The 18,168-nt window shown below is 49.2% G+C and overlaps 1 protein-coding gene across 6 annotated transcripts in view; it reads left to right on the forward strand.

The window, feature by feature from the left end:
* The first annotated feature begins 1,962 nt into the window (after positions 1–1,962).
* paplna (papilin a, proteoglycan-like sulfated glycoprotein) overlaps positions 1,963–18,168 on the forward strand; it is a 324,761-nt gene continuing 308,555 nt past the window's right edge. Inside the window, exon 1 of one of the 6 annotated variants that reach the window (XM_038781804.1) lies at positions 1,963–2,273. In XM_038781804.1, the coding sequence (XP_038637732.1) occupies positions 2,214–2,273 (60 nt within the window). In that variant the 5' untranslated portion in view covers positions 1,963–2,213. The remainder of the gene's footprint in view (positions 2,274–18,168) is intronic. The other 5 variants (XM_038781766.1, XM_038781791.1, XM_038781758.1 and 2 more) reach the window with 5 other exon arrangements.

Below are 18,168 nucleotides of genomic sequence, written 5' to 3' on the forward strand. Positions count from 1 at the left end.
TGACCACCGATCACTGAAAGTGGCAAAGCATGTGGATAAGGTGGTCAAGAAAGCAGACAGCATGCTGGCCATCATTGGTCGGGGCATTGAATATAAAAATTTGCAAGTCATGTTGCAGCTGTACAGGACCTTAGTTAGGCCTCATTTGGAATATTGTGTATAATTCTGGTTGCCACACTACCAGAAGGAAGTGGATGCTTTGGAGAGGGTACAGAAGCGGTTTACGAGGATGTTGCCCGTTATGGAGTGCATTAGCTATGAGGAACGGTTAGATAAACTCGGTCTGGACTTCCGGTGACGGCGGGCGGGAGGCAGCCGCCCGTTGGAGGGCTCCCGCTCGGGAATGGCATTGTCGGGGGGTAACACCCGGTCCCAAGGGCAGCGGAGGCAGCAAAAGGCGGGAGACAGCACAGGGGGAGGAAATGTTGAAGATCAGCAAAAAAACGGCTGTGAAAAAAGTGGCTGAAAGTCCGTCAGGGAGTGGAAAGAAAATGGAGGCTGGAACACCAGGGGAGGCCGCATTGTTTATGGCTGAAGAAATAACTAAGGTGATGGCCGTGGAGGTCGAAAGGCAGTTCACAAAACACATGGAGGCAATGAGGAAGGAGATGGGGGTTTTGAAAGCGCTGGTGGAGGAGGCGATTATCCCGGTGAGGATGGCGTTGGCGAGCGCAGTGGCGGAGGTGCAGGAGCAAGGCGAGGCGCTGAAGGAAGTGGAAGAGACATTATTGCAGCACAGTGATCAACTTACCTCGATGGGGAAGGTGATAGAGATCAACAAGGATCTGCGAGACAAAATGGAAGACCTGGAAAATAGATCCAGGCAACAGAATCTGAGGATTGTGGGGCTGCCCGAAGGAGTGGAAGGACCGAGGCCGACTGAGTATTTTGCCAGGATGTTGGCGAAACTATTGGGGGAGGGAGGAGGATCCCTCCCGATATGAACTGGATCAGGCTCATCGGTCGTGGAGGCCTGTACCAAAGGCCAGTGAGCTGCCAAGAGTAGTGACTCTGTGCTTCCATAGGTACACAGGAGAAGGTCCTGTGCTGGGCTGGGCTGAGCAGAAGCGGGTGGTGCAGTACGCGTATACCAGGACTTTACGGTGGAGCTGGCGAGGAGGCGGACTGCCTTCAACAGGGTGACGAGGGCACTGTACATTAGCAAGGTGCAGTGCGGCATTGTATATCCAGCAAAGCTGAGGGTGACCTACAAGTCCAAGGACTTTTATTTTGGGACGGCGGAAGCAGCGGAGGAGTTTGAACATTCTCCACATGATATCAGTGCTCCTTTCCATACCCTTCAGATATCAGTGCTCTTTTCCATACCCTTCATAGGTATCAGTGTTCATTTCCACAGCCTGTAGTAGTTTAAACTGAGCTTGCTTTTGCAGATGTCATTTTAAACTCTACCTCCATCCCTCTATCCTTCCCTCTCATCCCCTCTCTCTCTATCCTCCTCTCTCTCTCACTCTATCCTCCCCTCTCTCTCCTTTCCTCTATCCTGCCCTCTCTCTCTTCCTCTATCCTCCCCATTCTCTTCATTCCTCTATCCTTCCATCTCCCTTCCACTAAACTCTCCCTTCCTCTATCCTCCCCTCCCCATCTCCCCCTCTATCTCTCCTTCCATCTTCCCTCTCTATGTCCTCTCATCTGTCTATCTTGCCCTCTGCCCTCCCCTCTATATCTCCCTCCCTACCCTCCCATCTATCACTCTATCTCTTCCGCTTTTCTCCTCTTCTCTATCTCTCCTACCCTCTGTCTGCTTGTCTATCTCTCCTTCTACCCTCCCCTCCATCTCGCTCACTCTCTCCTCCCCTCTCATGTCCGCCTATCTCTGCTTTCCTCTCTGTCTATCTCCTCGCTCTATCTTTTTGCCTCGCTCCCTCTATCCTCTCTCTACCGCAGCAAAACCTCAACTAAAGCGACTTCCGCTGCGAGGATTGCAGAAAGCGACCGCATCACCCGGACTCCAGAAAGCGCCTTCCGCTGGACCGTATAACCGGGAGCTCCCTCCGCCAACAGCAGGGTGGCTCAGTCAGCCCTTGGACAGGAGGCTGCAGGAGGCACAGAGTAGTGTGTATGGGGCAGTGTGTATGGGGCACACAGTAAGCTGCAAGTGTATGTGTGAAACTTTCCCTGCACTCTGCCAATGCACCAGGATCAGTTTGTGCAGATTCTGTGTATTTCTCCTTCCCAGCCAGCTCTGAGAGATAATGAAGCTTTCACTGTCTCTGGTTACTGTCCAGATATTGACATTAATATCAGTCTCCTCTGTAAGTATTATCTTTGTATTAAAAATGTGTGTAATGTTAACTTGTTTACTCCAAATCAGCGCCATTCTTGTTATTTCAAGTGAGGACCTTGAGAGAGAGAGAAGTTGTAAGATTGTAAATGGAATGTCATTTCTACAAACTTGTTTGCAATGAGGAGATAAGGAAGACAATGAAAATATTGTAAATGATTGAATGTAGTCTATTATAGATTTTACCTGAAGAGATTACTCTGTGTATGGATCATGCCTGAAGGTGTCTTTAGAAATGATTCTAGCTATTGAGTAGTGTCTGCAAAGTCAGATTTTGATTTTCCTGTAGCTTCACAAATTGTAAAGGACTCAGTGCTGGGACTAGTGGAAGATGTGAGAGAGCTGCCAGTGTTTATTCTCTGCACACACTTACCGGCTGTGAGGTTAATGCCCAACTTTTGTGGTTTGAAAATCACCCAGATCGCCATTGTGCATCAGTCTTTAAGCAAACATTTGTTCCTGTGCTTTTGATTGAGTAAATTTAAGAGGGACACTGGCAGGGTGGAGATGGAACTGGTCGAGGAACAGAGAGTAGAGGTGGACAGTTGTTTTGGGGCTGGAGGAGAGTGTGCAGAGATGTTAGGAACACTGCTGTTTGATAAATATTATAAATATTAATAACAATTCTATGACACCAACCTTTGGGATGATAATACAACACAAGGCACTTCTCAGGAGCATTATAAGACGAAATGTCAGGTCAGATGTTAAATCAAAGAAGTATATTTTAAGCCCTATTATAATGGGGGAAAGTGAGGAAGTGAAGCAGTGAGATTTAGGGAGAGAATGCCAGAGCTTGGGATCTTGGCAGCTGAAGGCACGGCCGTCAGTAGTGCAGTTGGGTTTCTCAAGAGTCCAGAATTAGATTAATGTACTTAACTCAGTTATTTAATATAGAGAAATGTGAAGTGATACATTTTGGTCGGAGTAAGTAAAATAAAGTCGCCATAGTCCCAGATGACCACAGGCTGCTTTTCCCTTTTGAGGGGGAGAGCTGATTGGTGGTGGTGATTTAACCCGCGAATCACCGCACCTCAGAGAGGGGCAAGGTTGAGAAGGCAGAGTCTTCATGAATAACCTCAGCCAGTACGGGACTTGAACCCACGCTGTTGGCCTTGCTCTGCATCACAAACCAGATGTCCAGCTAACTGAGCTAAACCGGCCCCAGTTTTGGTGCGACGTATGAAATGAAAATCGCTTATTGTCACAAGTAGGCTTCAAATGAAGTTACTGTGAAAAGCCCTTAGTCGCCACATTCCGGCTCCTGTTCGGGGAGGCTGGTACGGGTCTGAGGAGAAGCAATATGCACTAAGTATAAAATCTAAAAGGGAATTCTGGAACAGTGTCCTGGGAGTACCCATACATAAATCTGTAAAGGTGGCAGGATGCATTGTCAAGGTTGTTATAAATATCCTGGTCTTGATCAATATAGATGTAGAGTATGAAAGCTAAACCTGGAGAAATAACTGGTATATTGGGCTGGATTCTCCATTTCAGGGACTATGTCCCCACACTGACGTCAAAACTGTGGCCTTTTACACCAGAAGAACTGGTGTCAAAAGGCCACAGATTCACAGCCTTGCAGTGGGCTAGCAGGGAGCCCTCATGAAGGTCCGCCGCACTTCCGGGTCAGAGGCCGCGCATACGCACGACGGAGGCCGCGTCGTGCTCCATGGCGGACACAGGCAGTGGAGCTGGACCGCGGAAATAGTGCCCCCGATCAGCCGTGCGCCCGACCCGGACCGCCTGCACAATAAAGGCACAGTCCCATATGAGGCCTTCCCTGCCCTCCGATCAGCCCTCCCCCAACCATGGCGTCTGCGCACTGAGTCTATAGCCGCCTCGCGAGTTTCCCGAATGGCTGGAACCATATTAGAAATACACCGTTGGGACTTCGGCCAGTTGGAGGCAGAGAATAGCGGGGTGGGCCTGAAGCAGTGGCTGCAGGTCGGGGATACGTGGCGTATTCTCTGAGTACGCTGCTTTTTGGGGGACGGAACATCGAGGAACCGGTGCCGGTCCTGATTCCATCAGTGAAACTGGATTCTCCGCCCTGACGCCGGATGCGGTTTTGGCGACGGAGTGCGGAGAATCCAGCCCATTGTGTCTAACTCTGGGCATCACAGTTCAGGAAGGATGCAAAGGCTTTGGAAAGAATACAGACGAGGTTCCCAGAGTTTTACTAGAATGATCCCAGGGATGAGTGACTTCAGTAGTGTGGAGAGATTGGAGAAACTGAGGTTGCTCTCTTTACAGCTGTTCCTGCTGTAGGTGGGTTGAAAACCAGAGGACTAAAGATAACCAGCAAAAGAACTGGAATGCAGATGAGGCTTTTTTTAGTGATGAGTTGTTCTGATTTGGAGTGCTCTACCTGTGATGTGTTTGCAGACACTGTAAAGGCCACGGCTATGTTCAGAGGCACACAGTTTGAGGACAGTTCCCGAGTATCAACAACTGTGACCTGCCACCCGGAAACCAACTTGTTCTTCTGCTTCTGGAACGGTCTACTTCTGCTTTCAATCTATTGAGGAGCAGTTCTCCTACAAACCTCATGAGAAATGGACCTGGAGAATGGGAAATGTATAATCAGGACTAAAGGTCTTACTTGGTAGTTGGATAGTGAAGGATGGGCCAAGCCTGGCAGTGTGACTATAATGACAGCAGGAGATCCTTCACCAAAATGATTGAGATTAGAGTTGAAACAGAAAAGTTAGCCAACATGGACAGTGTTCTCCTAGTCTGAGCTGGTAACTATATTAACAGGGTGTAAAGAAGGATTCAGTGAAGCTGTAGGATTCAATTACAAGGGGTCACGATTTCAAGGTGAGAGGGGAAAAGTTTAAGGGAGATAGAACAGTACAGCACAGAACAGGCCCTTCGGCCCTCAATGTTGTGCCGAGCAATGATCACCCTACTCAAACCCACAAATCCACCCTATACCCGTAACCCAACAACCCCCCCCTTAACCTTACTTTTTAGGACACTACGGGCAATTTAGCATGGCCAATCCACCTAACCCGCACATCTTTGAACTGTGGGAGGAAACCGGAGCACCCGGAGGAAACCCACGCACACACGGGGAGGACGTGCAGACTCCGCACAGACAGTGACCCAGCCGGGAATCGAACCTGGGACCCTGGAGCTGTGAAGCATTTATGCTAACCACCATGCTACCGTGCTGCCCCAATGCTACCGTGCTGCCCCATGTGCGTGTTAAGTTTTTTTATGGAGAGGGTGGTGGGTGCCTGGAATGCTTTGCCAGCAGAGGTGGTAGAGGCGGGTATGATAGCATCATTTAAGATGCATCTGGACAGATATATGAACGGGTGGGGAACAGAGAGAAGTAGACCTTGGAAAATAGGCAACAGGTTTAGATAAAGGATCTGGATCGGCGCAGGCTGGGAGGGCCGAAGGGCCTGTTCCTGTGCTGTAATTTTCTTTGTTCTTTGTAGGAGGAAGCTTTGGAAAGGGACATGATCGAATGACTGCTGGAGGTCAGAAAGGTCTCAGTTGATGCATCTTTTCAATAAAGTTTGACTTGACAACTTTGAAGGGTTGGTTTACAGGTTCCAAACAGAAACTAAGTTACTTCATATTAATGACGAGCCCGGGTTCATTTATCGTGAGGTTAGTAGAAGAATTGCTCCTCAATAGATTGAAAGCAGAAGTAGACAGTAGAATTTGTAAAGAAGAGGCAGGTGTCCATGGTGGCAGACCCATGCTGCGAGCAGATCTTCATACTCAGGAACATCATAGAGCAGAATCAGTGGGGAACAGTAGCACCATCGGTAGTCATTGTGGTACATCATCAGTACAGCATCCCAGCTATCTTCAAAGACTCGAGCTTCAACTACTGGGAGAGAAGAGAAAAGGTGTTGAGAAAGTTGGACATCATTCACCAGCATTGCCTGCCTAGGATCCTGGGCATCACATGGAGAGACAACATCACCAATGAAGGAGGACTGCAGAGAACTGGTCAGAGGTGCCTGCAGGTCCTTGTGACTGAGACATTGAGGCTGGAAAACTACTTACTTTGCCTCCTGTATGTACAAAGTGGCAATAGAATGGACACCACCAGATGGAAGAAGAAGACCTGTCGAGTACTGAAGGAGGTCATCCAAGACCTCCTTCAGTACTCGACAGGAGGCTGGTCCCAGAGGGAGACTGTATCTTGTCGTGCGCTACGTAGGCATACTGAAATTTGGCGTGAAGGAGCTGGACCCTCTCGACCAGGGGGTCAGACTTATGGCTCCTCACGTGCTTTCAGAGGAGGACAGGCCCCGGTGTCGTCAGCCAGGACAGAAGCGAGACCCTGGAGGGGGAATTCCTGGGGAAGACAAATAGGCGGTCATGAGGGGTCTCGGTTGTGGCTGTGCAAAGGAGCGACCTAATGGAGTGGAGCGCGTCGGGGAGGACCTCCTGCCAGCGGGAAACTGGGAGACATCTAGACCGTAGGGCCTGAAGGACGGCCTTCCATACCGTCGCGTTCTCCCTCTCCACCTGTCCGTTTCCCCGGGGGTTGTAGCTGGTAGTCCTGCTCGAGGCGATGCCCTTGCTGAGCAGGTACTGACGCAGCTCGTTGCTCATGAACGAGGAGCGCCGGTCACTGTGGATGTAAGTGGGGAAACCGACCAGGATGAAGATGCTGTGCAGGGCCTTAATGACAGTGGCCGCGGTTATGTCGGTGCATGGTATGGCAAAGGGGAAACGGGAGTACTCATCAACTACGTTAAGGAAGTACACGTTGCGGTCAGTGGTGGGGAGGGGCCCTTTGAAATCGATGCTGAGGCGCTCAAAGGGCCGGGATGCCTTCACCAGGTGGGCCTTGTCTGGTCGCTAGAAGTGCAGCTTACACTCCGCGCAGATTTGGCAGCCCCTGGTCATGGCCCTGACGTCCTCGGGGGAGTAGGACAGGTTGCGTGCCTTAAGTTGAGAAGCCAGGTGACCCCCGGTGACAGAGGTCATTGTGGATGGCCCAGAGTCGGTCATTTTGCACACTGGCGCATGTGCCGTGGGACAGGGCATCTGGGGGCTTGTTGAGCTTCCTCGGACGATACACAATATCGTAATTATAGGTGGAGAGTTCGATCCTCCAGCTCAAGAAGGTTAAAATCTTGATCTTGCCTCGCTGTGTGTTGTTGAACATAAAGGCTACCGACCGTTGGTCGGTGACGAGGGTGAACCTCCTACCAGTGAGGTTGTGCCTTGGATGCCGCACAGATTCCACAATGGCTTGAGCTTCTTTTTCGACTGAGGAGTGTTGAATCTCGGAGGTGTGAGGTTACGGGGAAAAAAAGGCCACTGGCCTGCCTACCTGGTTAAGGGTGGCAGCCAGGGTGACATCTGACCCATCGCTCTCCACCTGGACAGAGATGGACTCGTCCACTGCATACATCGCGGCTTTGGTGATGTCTGCCTTGATGCGGCTGAAGGCCAGTGGGCCTCAGTCGTCAGGGGGACGATGGTGGCTTTGATAAGTGTCTTTGTCCGCATAGTTGGGGACCCTAAAAGAACCCGATGCATCTCTTTAGGGCCTTGGGGCTGTTGGGAAGAGGGAGTTGCAGGAGGGGGTGCATACGGTCTGGGTCAGGCCATAGGACCCTGTTTTCCACGACATAGCCGAGGATGGCTAGTCAGGTTGTGCGGAAAATGCATTTCTCCTTGTTGTAGGTGAGATTAAGGGCTTGGGCGGTTTGGAGAAACTTCTGAAAGTTAGCGTCGTGGTCCTGCTGATCATGGTCGCAGATGGTGACGTTATCCAAGTACGGAAACGTGGCCCACAGCCCGTACTCGTCAACCATTCGGTCCATCATTCTTTGGAACACCGAGACCCCATTGGTGACGCCGAAGGGGACCCTGAGGAAGTGGAAGAGGCGGCCGTCGGCCTCAAAGGCAGTGTAGTGGCGGTCTTCCGGGCGGATCGGGAGCTGATGGTATGTGGACTTCAGGTCTACCGTGGAGAAAACCAGTAGTGTGCAATCTGATTTGGAATGTCCGCTATGCTGGGGAGGGGGTATGCATCGAGTTGCGTGTAACGATTTATGGTCTGGCTGTAGTCTACAACCATCCGGTTCTTTTCCTCGGACCTGATGACCACCACTTGGGCTCTCCCGGGGCTATTACTGGCCTCGATAATCCTCTCCCTCAAGAGCCGCTGGACCTCCGACTTGATAAAAGTCCTGTCCTGGGCGCTGTACCGCCTGCTCCTGGTGGTGACAGGTTTACAGTCGGAGGTGAGGTTTGCGAAGAGCGAGGGAGGGGCGACCTTAACGTTCGCGAGGCTACATACGGTGAGAGGGGTTAGGGGTCCGCCGAACTTCAGGGTCAGGCTTCGGTGGTTGTATTGGAAATCCAGTCCTAACATGAGGGGAGCGCAGAGATGGGGAAGGACATAGAGTTTAAAATCGGCATGCTCGGCGCCCTGTATCGTGAGGTTCGCGATACAGTACCCCCGGATCTGCACTAAATATGATCTGGAAGCGAGGGAGATTGTTTGGGATGCGGGGGGAAATCTGGAGAGAGCAGTACCGTACAATGTCTGGATGTATGAAGCTCTCTGTGCTCCCAGAGTCAAATAGGCAGAACGTTTCGTGCCCACTGACCCGGATGGTCAGCATCGAGTTCCTGAGGTGCTTGGGCCGTGACTGGTCGAGGGTGACAGCGCCGAGCTGCGGGTAGCCGGCGTGGTTGGAAGTAGCGGGGTGGTCCTAAATTGGTCGCACGTGTCGGGCGGCGTTGGAGATGGCGGCCAAGATGGCGGCCCCTGTCGGTCGCACGTGTTGTGCGACATTGAAGATGGCGGCACCCATGAGTCGCACGTGGCGGGCTGGGTTCAAGATGGCGGCCAAGATGGCGGCCCCCATGAGTCACGTGTCGGGTGGAGTTAAAGATGGCGGCCCCACAGATGGCACGAGGCGGATGACGCGCTGGAAGGGGGCGGTACCGGCAGGCACGCAGCCACGCTGTGGGGTCTGTGGGCCTATGAGTCTGTGATTCGGGCCTACGATTTAGGAGCTTTGAGTCTGGCCAAGCAGACTTTGGCAAAATGTCCTTTCTTGCCGCAGTCGCTGCTGGTCGTGTTCCGGGCCAGGCAACGCTGTCTGAGGTGCTGGTTCTGGCGCAGAAATAGCAAGACGGCCCCCTGGATTGGGTGGGCAGCCGCGTGGCACAGGCCTGGGACACCCTTGGGTCGAGTGACCACGAGGGACTCACGTGGTCGGAGGGGAAAGCGTCTAAGCTCTGGAAAGCTACTTCTAAGGAGGTGGATAGGTTTACCATCTCTTCTAGGTCGAGGGCGCCCTTTCGAGCAGGCGCTGTCTGACATAGTTGGGTGGACTCCAGCCACATAGGTGTCCCGGATGGAGAGTTCCATATGCTGCGAGGCCGTGACGTACTTGTAATTGCAGTTTCGAGAGAGTGCCCTCGGGTCGCGTAGGTATTCCTCCAGCGATTCCCCGGGGCATTGACGACGAGTGGTGAGGAGATGCCGTGCGAACACTTCGACCACAGTCCTCATGTAAAGTCTTTTCAGGATCGCAACTGCGTCTGTGTACGTGGTCGCTTCCTCGATTTTAATATGGAGATTCGGTGGCTCACCCGGGCATGGAGGAGACACGGCTTCTGTTCCTCGGTGACGGCGGGCGAGGAGGAGGCGGCGAGATAGGCCTCAAAGCAGCAGAGCCAGTGCGAAAAGATTCCTTTGGCTTCAGCTGCCTGTGTGGATCAGGTTTGAGGGCGGCTTCCATGGCGATATCTTAGCTGATTAAATTGATGCAACCATCAATTCACACGAGACTATGAGTAGAAGTGAACAGTGGTTTTAATCAGCTAGATCTGTGCCTGCCTGCGACTGCTCTGTACTGAGTGCCGCCTACAGGCTGCAGGTTTGTATACCTCTCCCGAGGGGGCAGAGCCCACAAGGCAGCAGTGCTAACTGCCTGTGCCGCCCCAAAGTGAGGAAGAACAGTGAGTGGTAATGACCTGGAACTCACTGCCCTGAGGGTGGTGGAAACGGGGACAGTGAATGATTTCAAAAGCAAACAGAATTGAAACGTGAGGGAAATAAACTTTCAGCGCTGTTGGGGAAATGGGACTAAAGTCAGGGTCGCGACCTGCAGGTGGATCGTGGTCGGGAGGGTCAAGGGGCCATTGGTTGCAACATTCTTGATCACTGAAAGAAGTGCCCAACACCTGCGACTGGCTTTTAAAAATGCCATCCGTAACTGGTTTTCATAATGCTGGCCACCTCGCATGTGTGTGCCCTCTTGGTAGTGCGCAGGCCCGAAGCCCAGCGAGACAGACTGCCTGCCCTGGACGCCAGTGTGCTGACCCAGGAGCAGGTTCCTTTTAAAAATCAATGGGAGTCTCCTCTCCATAAGTGGCGGCAGAGAGCTGGTCACGTGCCCTGTACACTAACATCAAGTGCTCTGGGTGCAAGAGAGATTCCTCCATTTTTTGGCTACCAGACATGCTGGTGTGAGCTCCAGGGCCTCTTGGTGAACAACCCATGAGGAAGCTGAAACTAAGAACAAAGCAGCATAAAAATGATTACTTGAGGTATGGGTTTATTAATTGTGCCACTGCAAATCAGGATGTAACGTTTGTGTGTGTGTGTGTGTTATATGTAGGTAAGTACTGGCAGATGAAAAATTAAAACCCTCCACTTCAAAGGCATTTCAAAATTAAGCATGGCGAGTTTGAGGACAAACCTCTTTATTTTTTTCAAAGGATGTAGTGAGATATTAAATCAACAGTTGAAGTCCTCAGTAGAAATGCAATTTTGAATAACAAAGCAAGTGAAATCATGAGGACCAAGTGGGCTCACCTGTCACATTTAAAAGTAAGCGAAAATGGTGGGTCGTGAAGTTCATGGAATTTGGGTGGCGTGGGTCGCGAAGGTTGGCCGGCGTGGGTCCTGAAGGATGGCTGGTTAGTAAAAATGAGTCCCGGGCAAAAAAGTTTGAAAAACATGCTTTACAGAGAGCTGACATTAAAACGATAGGCCAAAGAGTCTCCTACTGTGCTTAATGACTGTATGACTATGATTTGAAAGACACTTTGGAAAAGCAAGCCTTTATTAATCTGGTTAATGAGTGCATTAAAATCCAGCACAGATATTGTCAGTGAACAGCTGCCATCTGAGGAGTTATAAATCTCTTCCTACTTCAAAAAGCACTCAGAAATTGGAAAATCTTTCTTTTTACTCTCCTCAGATCCGCTAATTGCTTGTGAAGTTGATGTTAAAATTTACTATTTTTGACAAGAGGGGGCAAGATCACCTTCAGCTGCAAGAGAAAGCTTAACTTGCGTATGACATTCAGATTTTACTCATAAGCTCTGAAATGAAGTCTGAGTTGTATGTTTAACAATTTCAGCATTCAAATGCAGTGTTCATTCTCTCAAAGCAGACTTCTGTCACAAACTGTCTTAATTTTCCTTTTACTGAGTGTTAGTTTAGCATCACCTCGTTCAACTCCCTTTTGAGGTAGAATTTTACATGTCTGACTGGCAGACAGCCCATCCAGATCTGCCTCACTTAAGGTGCGTAACCATTGGATCAGGGATTTTCATTTGAACTGTGCGGATGGAGTGAAATGCTTCAGCTCTTTGTTGCTGGTTTTTGAGCTGATTCATATGAACATTACTGATGAAGCTGGTTTTGGGTGGGTCTTCCTAGATTTTTTTAATAGTTGCCTTAGTTCCAAGCACATTCCATTGCCCAGTAAAGGCATCGAATGTCTCATGTTTTTTTTTGAGAAATGGATTGTTGCAGTGATGAAGCAGGGTATATCTAGAAAACAATGCACAGTAAGAAATGATGTGTAAATTCATCGCTAATTTTAGTTGTACAATACCTAGTTTTTCAGAAGACATTTTCAGTTGCTTGATGGCTGCAATACAGTAATGGCAATCTTAGTATTTGCTAACTGCACAAACTGGCAAAGGTTTGATACATTCCACAATTTGATAGAGGATTTGTTACAGATTGAAGAAAACCTGTCCCTCTCAAATGTAAAATAGTTAAAGAGAAGTGATGGATGCATTTTGCTCATTGTCAGCTATGGCTCAGTGTACATCAATTTTCGCTCTAATTTAGAAGGTCATGGGTTCAAGTCCCACTTCCCAGAGAAATTGAATCCAAAATCTGGCTCTCGAGTGCAGTACTGAGGGAACACTGGGCCAAATTGTCTGCTATTCATTATGAGAACTTAAATAGGGAGATGTGGGTCAGGATCTTGCGGAGGTCCCGACACACACACACACATGGACACACTGAAATTGTCCAGGAAGTATAAACGTCCAAGGCAGACCCTCCGCGGATGTCTCCTGACACTGATCTCCGTGTTAAAGAGCTGGGGTCCAGATGTGCGGGATATACCTGGATATTACCCATCAAAGCTTCACTGGTTAATATGGTCTAACTCTGTGATTAGCTAGTGTAACAGATCTAAGCCCAACAATCAACAACCCTACACTCATCCCCCCCCCCGGACCCAACTAGACAAATCCCTCCAATGGACTAACCATCTTACCACTCTCACTCACTTACTCCTCACTCATACTCTCACTCCTCACTCTCTCAAAGACCTCCTCACTCACTCACACACTCCTCACGTATTCACTCACCTACTCATTCATGAGCTGTGGGGGTATGAGGGGAAACGATTGCAAGAGTCCTTGTGTACGTCCTTTGTCTTTGTTGATCTTCATTCACCTGTGTTGGTGGGTTCAGCGTAAAATGATCATAGTTGGATCTTTCTGCTTACAAATAGGCTCTGGCCTGGACAAAGTTGCTGTGTTTCAGTGATGGTGCTCGTCTCACTCAAATGGTCAATAAATATTGGTTCTCTCTCTCCTCTTGTGGTGAGTATCAGAATGAAAGGAGGATTCAGGGCGCAGCCCAATCCTGATAGCCACACTTAACAGCAAGCTGTGGGAACTCTGGGTCCAAAGATGTCGAGGCTTGGTGTAGTGCCCCAATGATAGCACCTAACTCACAATGCCAGTCACAAGTTGGAGTCCTGACTCCTCTAATGACATGACAAGCAGCAGACATAACACAACAGCTATGCATTTGTATAGTCCCATCAATGTAGTAAAACACTGCAAGGTGTTTCACAGGAAGATTCTCAAATAGAAACTGACATGAGACAAAAAATGAGATAATAAACCATTTGGTCAAAGAGGTATTAAGGTGGACTTTGAAGGAAGATAAAATTAGAGAGACTGAAGGGTTGCAGGAAGGATTTTCACAGCTTGGAACCAATGTGAATCAGCAAACACATCAGGAATCTAACCAAAGGGTTTTTTCCACATGACTCCATTTAATAGTAATTTAAACTGGTCCATCGGGACCAACAAAAGTAGCTTTTACCCAGCTTTATTGACAGCCTTGTCAGGCAAGACCTTTAATCTGTCAGATCCAGATTAAGCTTGTGAAGGATTGGATGCTATCATTGGGGCACTACACCAAGCCTTAACATCTTTGGACTCAGGATGGGACTACACCCAGAGTTCCCACAGCTTGCTGTTAACATAGAACATAGCACATACAGTGCAGGAGGCCATTCGGCCCATCAAGTCTGTACTGACCCACTTAAGGCCTCACTTCCACCCTAGCCCCGTAACCCAATAACCCCTCCTAAGCTTTTTGGTCACTAAGGGCAATTTATCATGGCCAATCCACCTAACCTGCACGTCTTTGGACTGTGGGAGGAAACCGGAGCACCCGGAGGAAACCCACGCAGACACTGGGACAACGCGCAGACTCCGCGGAGACCAAGCTGGGAATCGATCCTGGGACCCTGGCGCTGTGAAGCCACAGTGCTATCCCTTTGTGCTACCGTGCTTCCCTAAAGTGTGGGTATCAGCTGGATCAGGATTGGTCTGCTATCTGAATCTTGCGTATTCCTGTTACTCATGAATCCATACCCCAGAAAGAGGCTAAGCTCTAAAGAAGAGTCACGCAAACTTAACATTAACTCTGTTTTTCTCTCCCAGATATTACCAGACATAGAACATAGAACGATACAGCGCAGTACAGGCCCTTCGGCCCTCGATGTTGCACTGACATGGAAAAAAAAAACTAAAGGCCATCTAACCTACACTATGCCCTTATCATCCATATGCTTATCCAATAAATTTTTAAATGCCCTCAATGTTGGCGAGTTCACTACTGTTGCAGGTAGGGCATTCCACGGCCTCACCACTCTTTGCGTAAAAAACCCACCTCTGACCTCTGTCCTATATCTATTACCCCTCAATTTAAGGCTATGTCCCCTCGTGCTAGCCACCTCCATCCGCGGGAGAAGGCTCTCGCTGTCCACCCTATCTAACCCTCTGATCATTTTGTATGCCTCTTTTAAGTCACCTCTTAACCTTCTTCTCTCTAACGAAAACAACCTCAAGTCCATCAGCCTTTCCTCATAAGATTTTCCCTCCATACCAGGCAACATCCTGGTAAATCTCCTCTGCACCCGTTCCAAAGCTTCCACGTCCTTCCTATAATGAGGCGACCAGAACTGTACGCAATACTCCAAATGCGGCCGTACTAGAGTTTTGTACAACTGCAACATGACCTCATGGCTCCGGAACTCAATCCCTCTACCAATAAAGGCCAACACACCATAGGCCTTCTTCACAACCCTATCAACCTGGGTGGCAACTTTCAGGGATCTATGTACATGGACACCGAGATCCCTCTGCTCATCCACACTACCAAGAATTTTACCATTAGCCAAATATTCCGCATTCCTGTTATTCTTTCCAAAGTGAATCACCTCACACTTCTCCACATTAAACTCCATTTGCCACCTCTCAGCCCAGCTCTGCAGCTTATCTATGTCCCTCTGTAACCTGCAACATCCTTCCGCACTGTCTACAACTCCACCGACTTTAGTGTCGTCTGCAAATTTACTCACCCATCCTTCTGCGCCCTCCTCTAGGTCATTTATAAAAATGACAAACAGCAACGGCCCCAGAACAGATCCTTGTGGTACGCCACTTGTAACTGAACTCCATTCTGAACATTTCCCATCAACTACCACTCTCTGTCTTCTTTCAACTAGCCAATTTCTGATCCACATCTCTAAATCACCCTCAATCCCCAGCCTCCGTATTTTCTGCAATAGCCGACCGTGGGGAACCTTATCAAACGCTTTACTGAAATCCATATACACCACATCAACTGCTCTACCCTCGTCCACCTGTTCAGTCACCTTCTCAAAGAACTCGATAAGGTTTGTGAGGCATGACCTACCCTTCACAAAACCATGCTGACTATCCCTAATCATATTATTCCTATCTAGATGATTATAAATCGTATCTTTTATAATCCTCTCCAAGACCTTACCCACCACAGACATTAGGCTCACCGGCCTATAGTTACCGGGGTTATCTCTACTCCCCTTCTTGAACAAAGGGACCACATTTGCTATCCTCCAGTCCTCTGGCACTATTCCTGTAGCCAATGATGACCTAAAAATCAAAGCCAAAGGCTCAGCAATCTCTTCCCTGGCTTCCCAGAGAATCCTAGGATAAATCCCATCCGGCCCCGGGGACTTATCTATTTTCACCTTGTCCAGAATTGCCAACACTTCTTCCCTACGCACCTCAATGCCATCTATTCTAATAGCCTGGGTCTCAGCATTCTCCTCCACAATATTATCTTTTTCTTGAGTGAATACTGACGAAAAGTATTCATTTAGTATCTCGCTTATCTCCTCAGCCTCCACACACAACTTCCCACCACTGTCCTTGACTGGCCCTACTCTTACTCTAGTCATTCTTTTATTCCTGACATACCTATAGAAAGCTTTTGGGTTTTCCTTGATCCTCTGCCAAAAACTTCTCATGTCCCCTCCTTGCTCGTCTCAGCTCTCTCTTTAGATCCTTCCTCGCTTCCTTGTAACTATCAAGCGCCCCAATTGAAACTTCACGCCTCATCTTCACATAGGCCTCCTTCTTCCTCTTAACAAGAGATTCCACTTCTTTGGTAAACCATGGTTCCCTCGCTCGACCCCTTCCTCCCTGCCTGACTGGTACGTACTTATCAAGAACATGCAATAGCTGTTCCTTGAACAAGCTCCACATATCCAGTGTGCCCAACCCTTGCAGCCTACTTCTCCAACCAACACATCCTAAGTCATGTCTAATGGCATCATAATTGCCCTTCCCCCAGCTATAACTCTTGCCCTGCGGGGTATACTTATCCCTTTCCATCACTAACGTAAAGGTCACCGAATTGTGGTCACTGTTTCCAAAGTGCTCACCTACCTCCAGATCTAACACCTGGCCTGGTTCATTACCCAAAACCAAATCCAATGTGGCCTCGCCTCTTGTTGGCCTGTCAACATATTGTGTCACGAAACCCTCCTGCACACATTGTACAAAGAACGACCCATCTAATGTACTCGAACTATATCTTTTCCAGTCAATATTTGGAAAGTTAAAGTCTCCCATAACAACTACCCTGTTACTTTCGCTCTTTTCCAGAATCATCTTCGCCATCCTTTCCTCTACAATTGAGGGCCTCACGGTAGCATGGTGGTTAGCATCAATGCTTCACAGCTCCAGGGTCCCAGGTTCGATTCCCGGCGGGGTCACTGTCTGTGTGGAGTCTGCACGTCCTCCCTGTGTGTGCGTGGGTTTCCTCCGGGTGCTCCGGTTTCCTCCCACAGTCCAAAGATGTGCGGGTTAGGTGGATTGGCCATGCTAAATTGTCCGTAGTGTAAGGTTAATGGGGGGATTGTTGGGTTACGGGTATACGGGTTACGTGGGTTTAAGTAGGGTGATCATTGCTCGGCACAACATCGAGGGCCGAAGGGCCTGTTCTGTGCTGTACTGTTCTATGTTCTATCCCTAGAACTATTAGGTGGCCTATAGAAAACTCCCAACAGGGTGACCTCTCCTTTCCTGTTTCTAACCTCAGCCCATACTACCTCAGAAGAAGAGTCCCCATCTAGCATCATTTCCGCCACCGTAATACTGTCCTTGACTAGCAGCGCCACACCTCCCCCTCTTTTGCCCCCTTCTCTGAGCTTACTAAAACACCTAAACCCCGGAACCTGCAACAACCATTCCTGTCCCTGCTCTATCCATGTCTATGAAATGGCCACAACGTCGAAGTCCCAGGTACCAACCCATGCTGCCAGTTCCCCTACCTTATTTCGTATACTCCTGGCATTGAAGTAGACACACTTCAAACCACCTACCTGAACACTGGCACCCTCCTGCGAAGTCAAATCTGTGCTCCTGACCTCTATACTCTCAATCTCCCGTACCCCAAAACTACAATCCAGGTTCCCATGCCCCTGCTGAATTAGTTTAAACCTGCTGAGTTTTCCCAACATTTTCTGTTTTTATCCCAGTAAGTTATTGGTGAGGCATGGGGGTAATAGCTTCAATGTTTTAGCAATAACAGCCAACTTGCTATTTGCTATAATTGTTATATTGTCCAAAACTGTAGCTATCTAATTGTGTTTTATATTGCGATGACCTGTTGTATACTCAGCTGGGGTCAGGGATGTATGGTTGGAGAAGGGAGATGTAGTAATTACTGTTTGTATTGTAGCCTGTGCCCACTATGCCTGCTTTGTGATCGCCCATGCTCTCTTTACCTGTCCTGTACTTGCCTGTGCTCTCTATTCCTGCTCTGTGATCGCCCATACTCTCTATTCCTGCTCTGTGATCGCCCATACTCTCTATTCCTGTTCTGTGATCGCCCGCGCTCTCTATTCCTGCTCTGTGATCGCCCGCGCTCTCTATTCCTGCTCTGTGATCGCCTGCGCTATCTATGCCTGTTCTGTGATGGCCTGCATTCTCTATACCTGTCCTGTACTCGCCCGTGCTCTCTATGCCTGCTCTGT

Source organism: Scyliorhinus canicula, chromosome 2 (genome assembly GCF_902713615.1).
Source record: "Scyliorhinus canicula chromosome 2, sScyCan1.1, whole genome shotgun sequence".
NCBI lineage: Eukaryota > Metazoa > Chordata > Chondrichthyes > Carcharhiniformes > Scyliorhinidae > Scyliorhinus > Scyliorhinus canicula.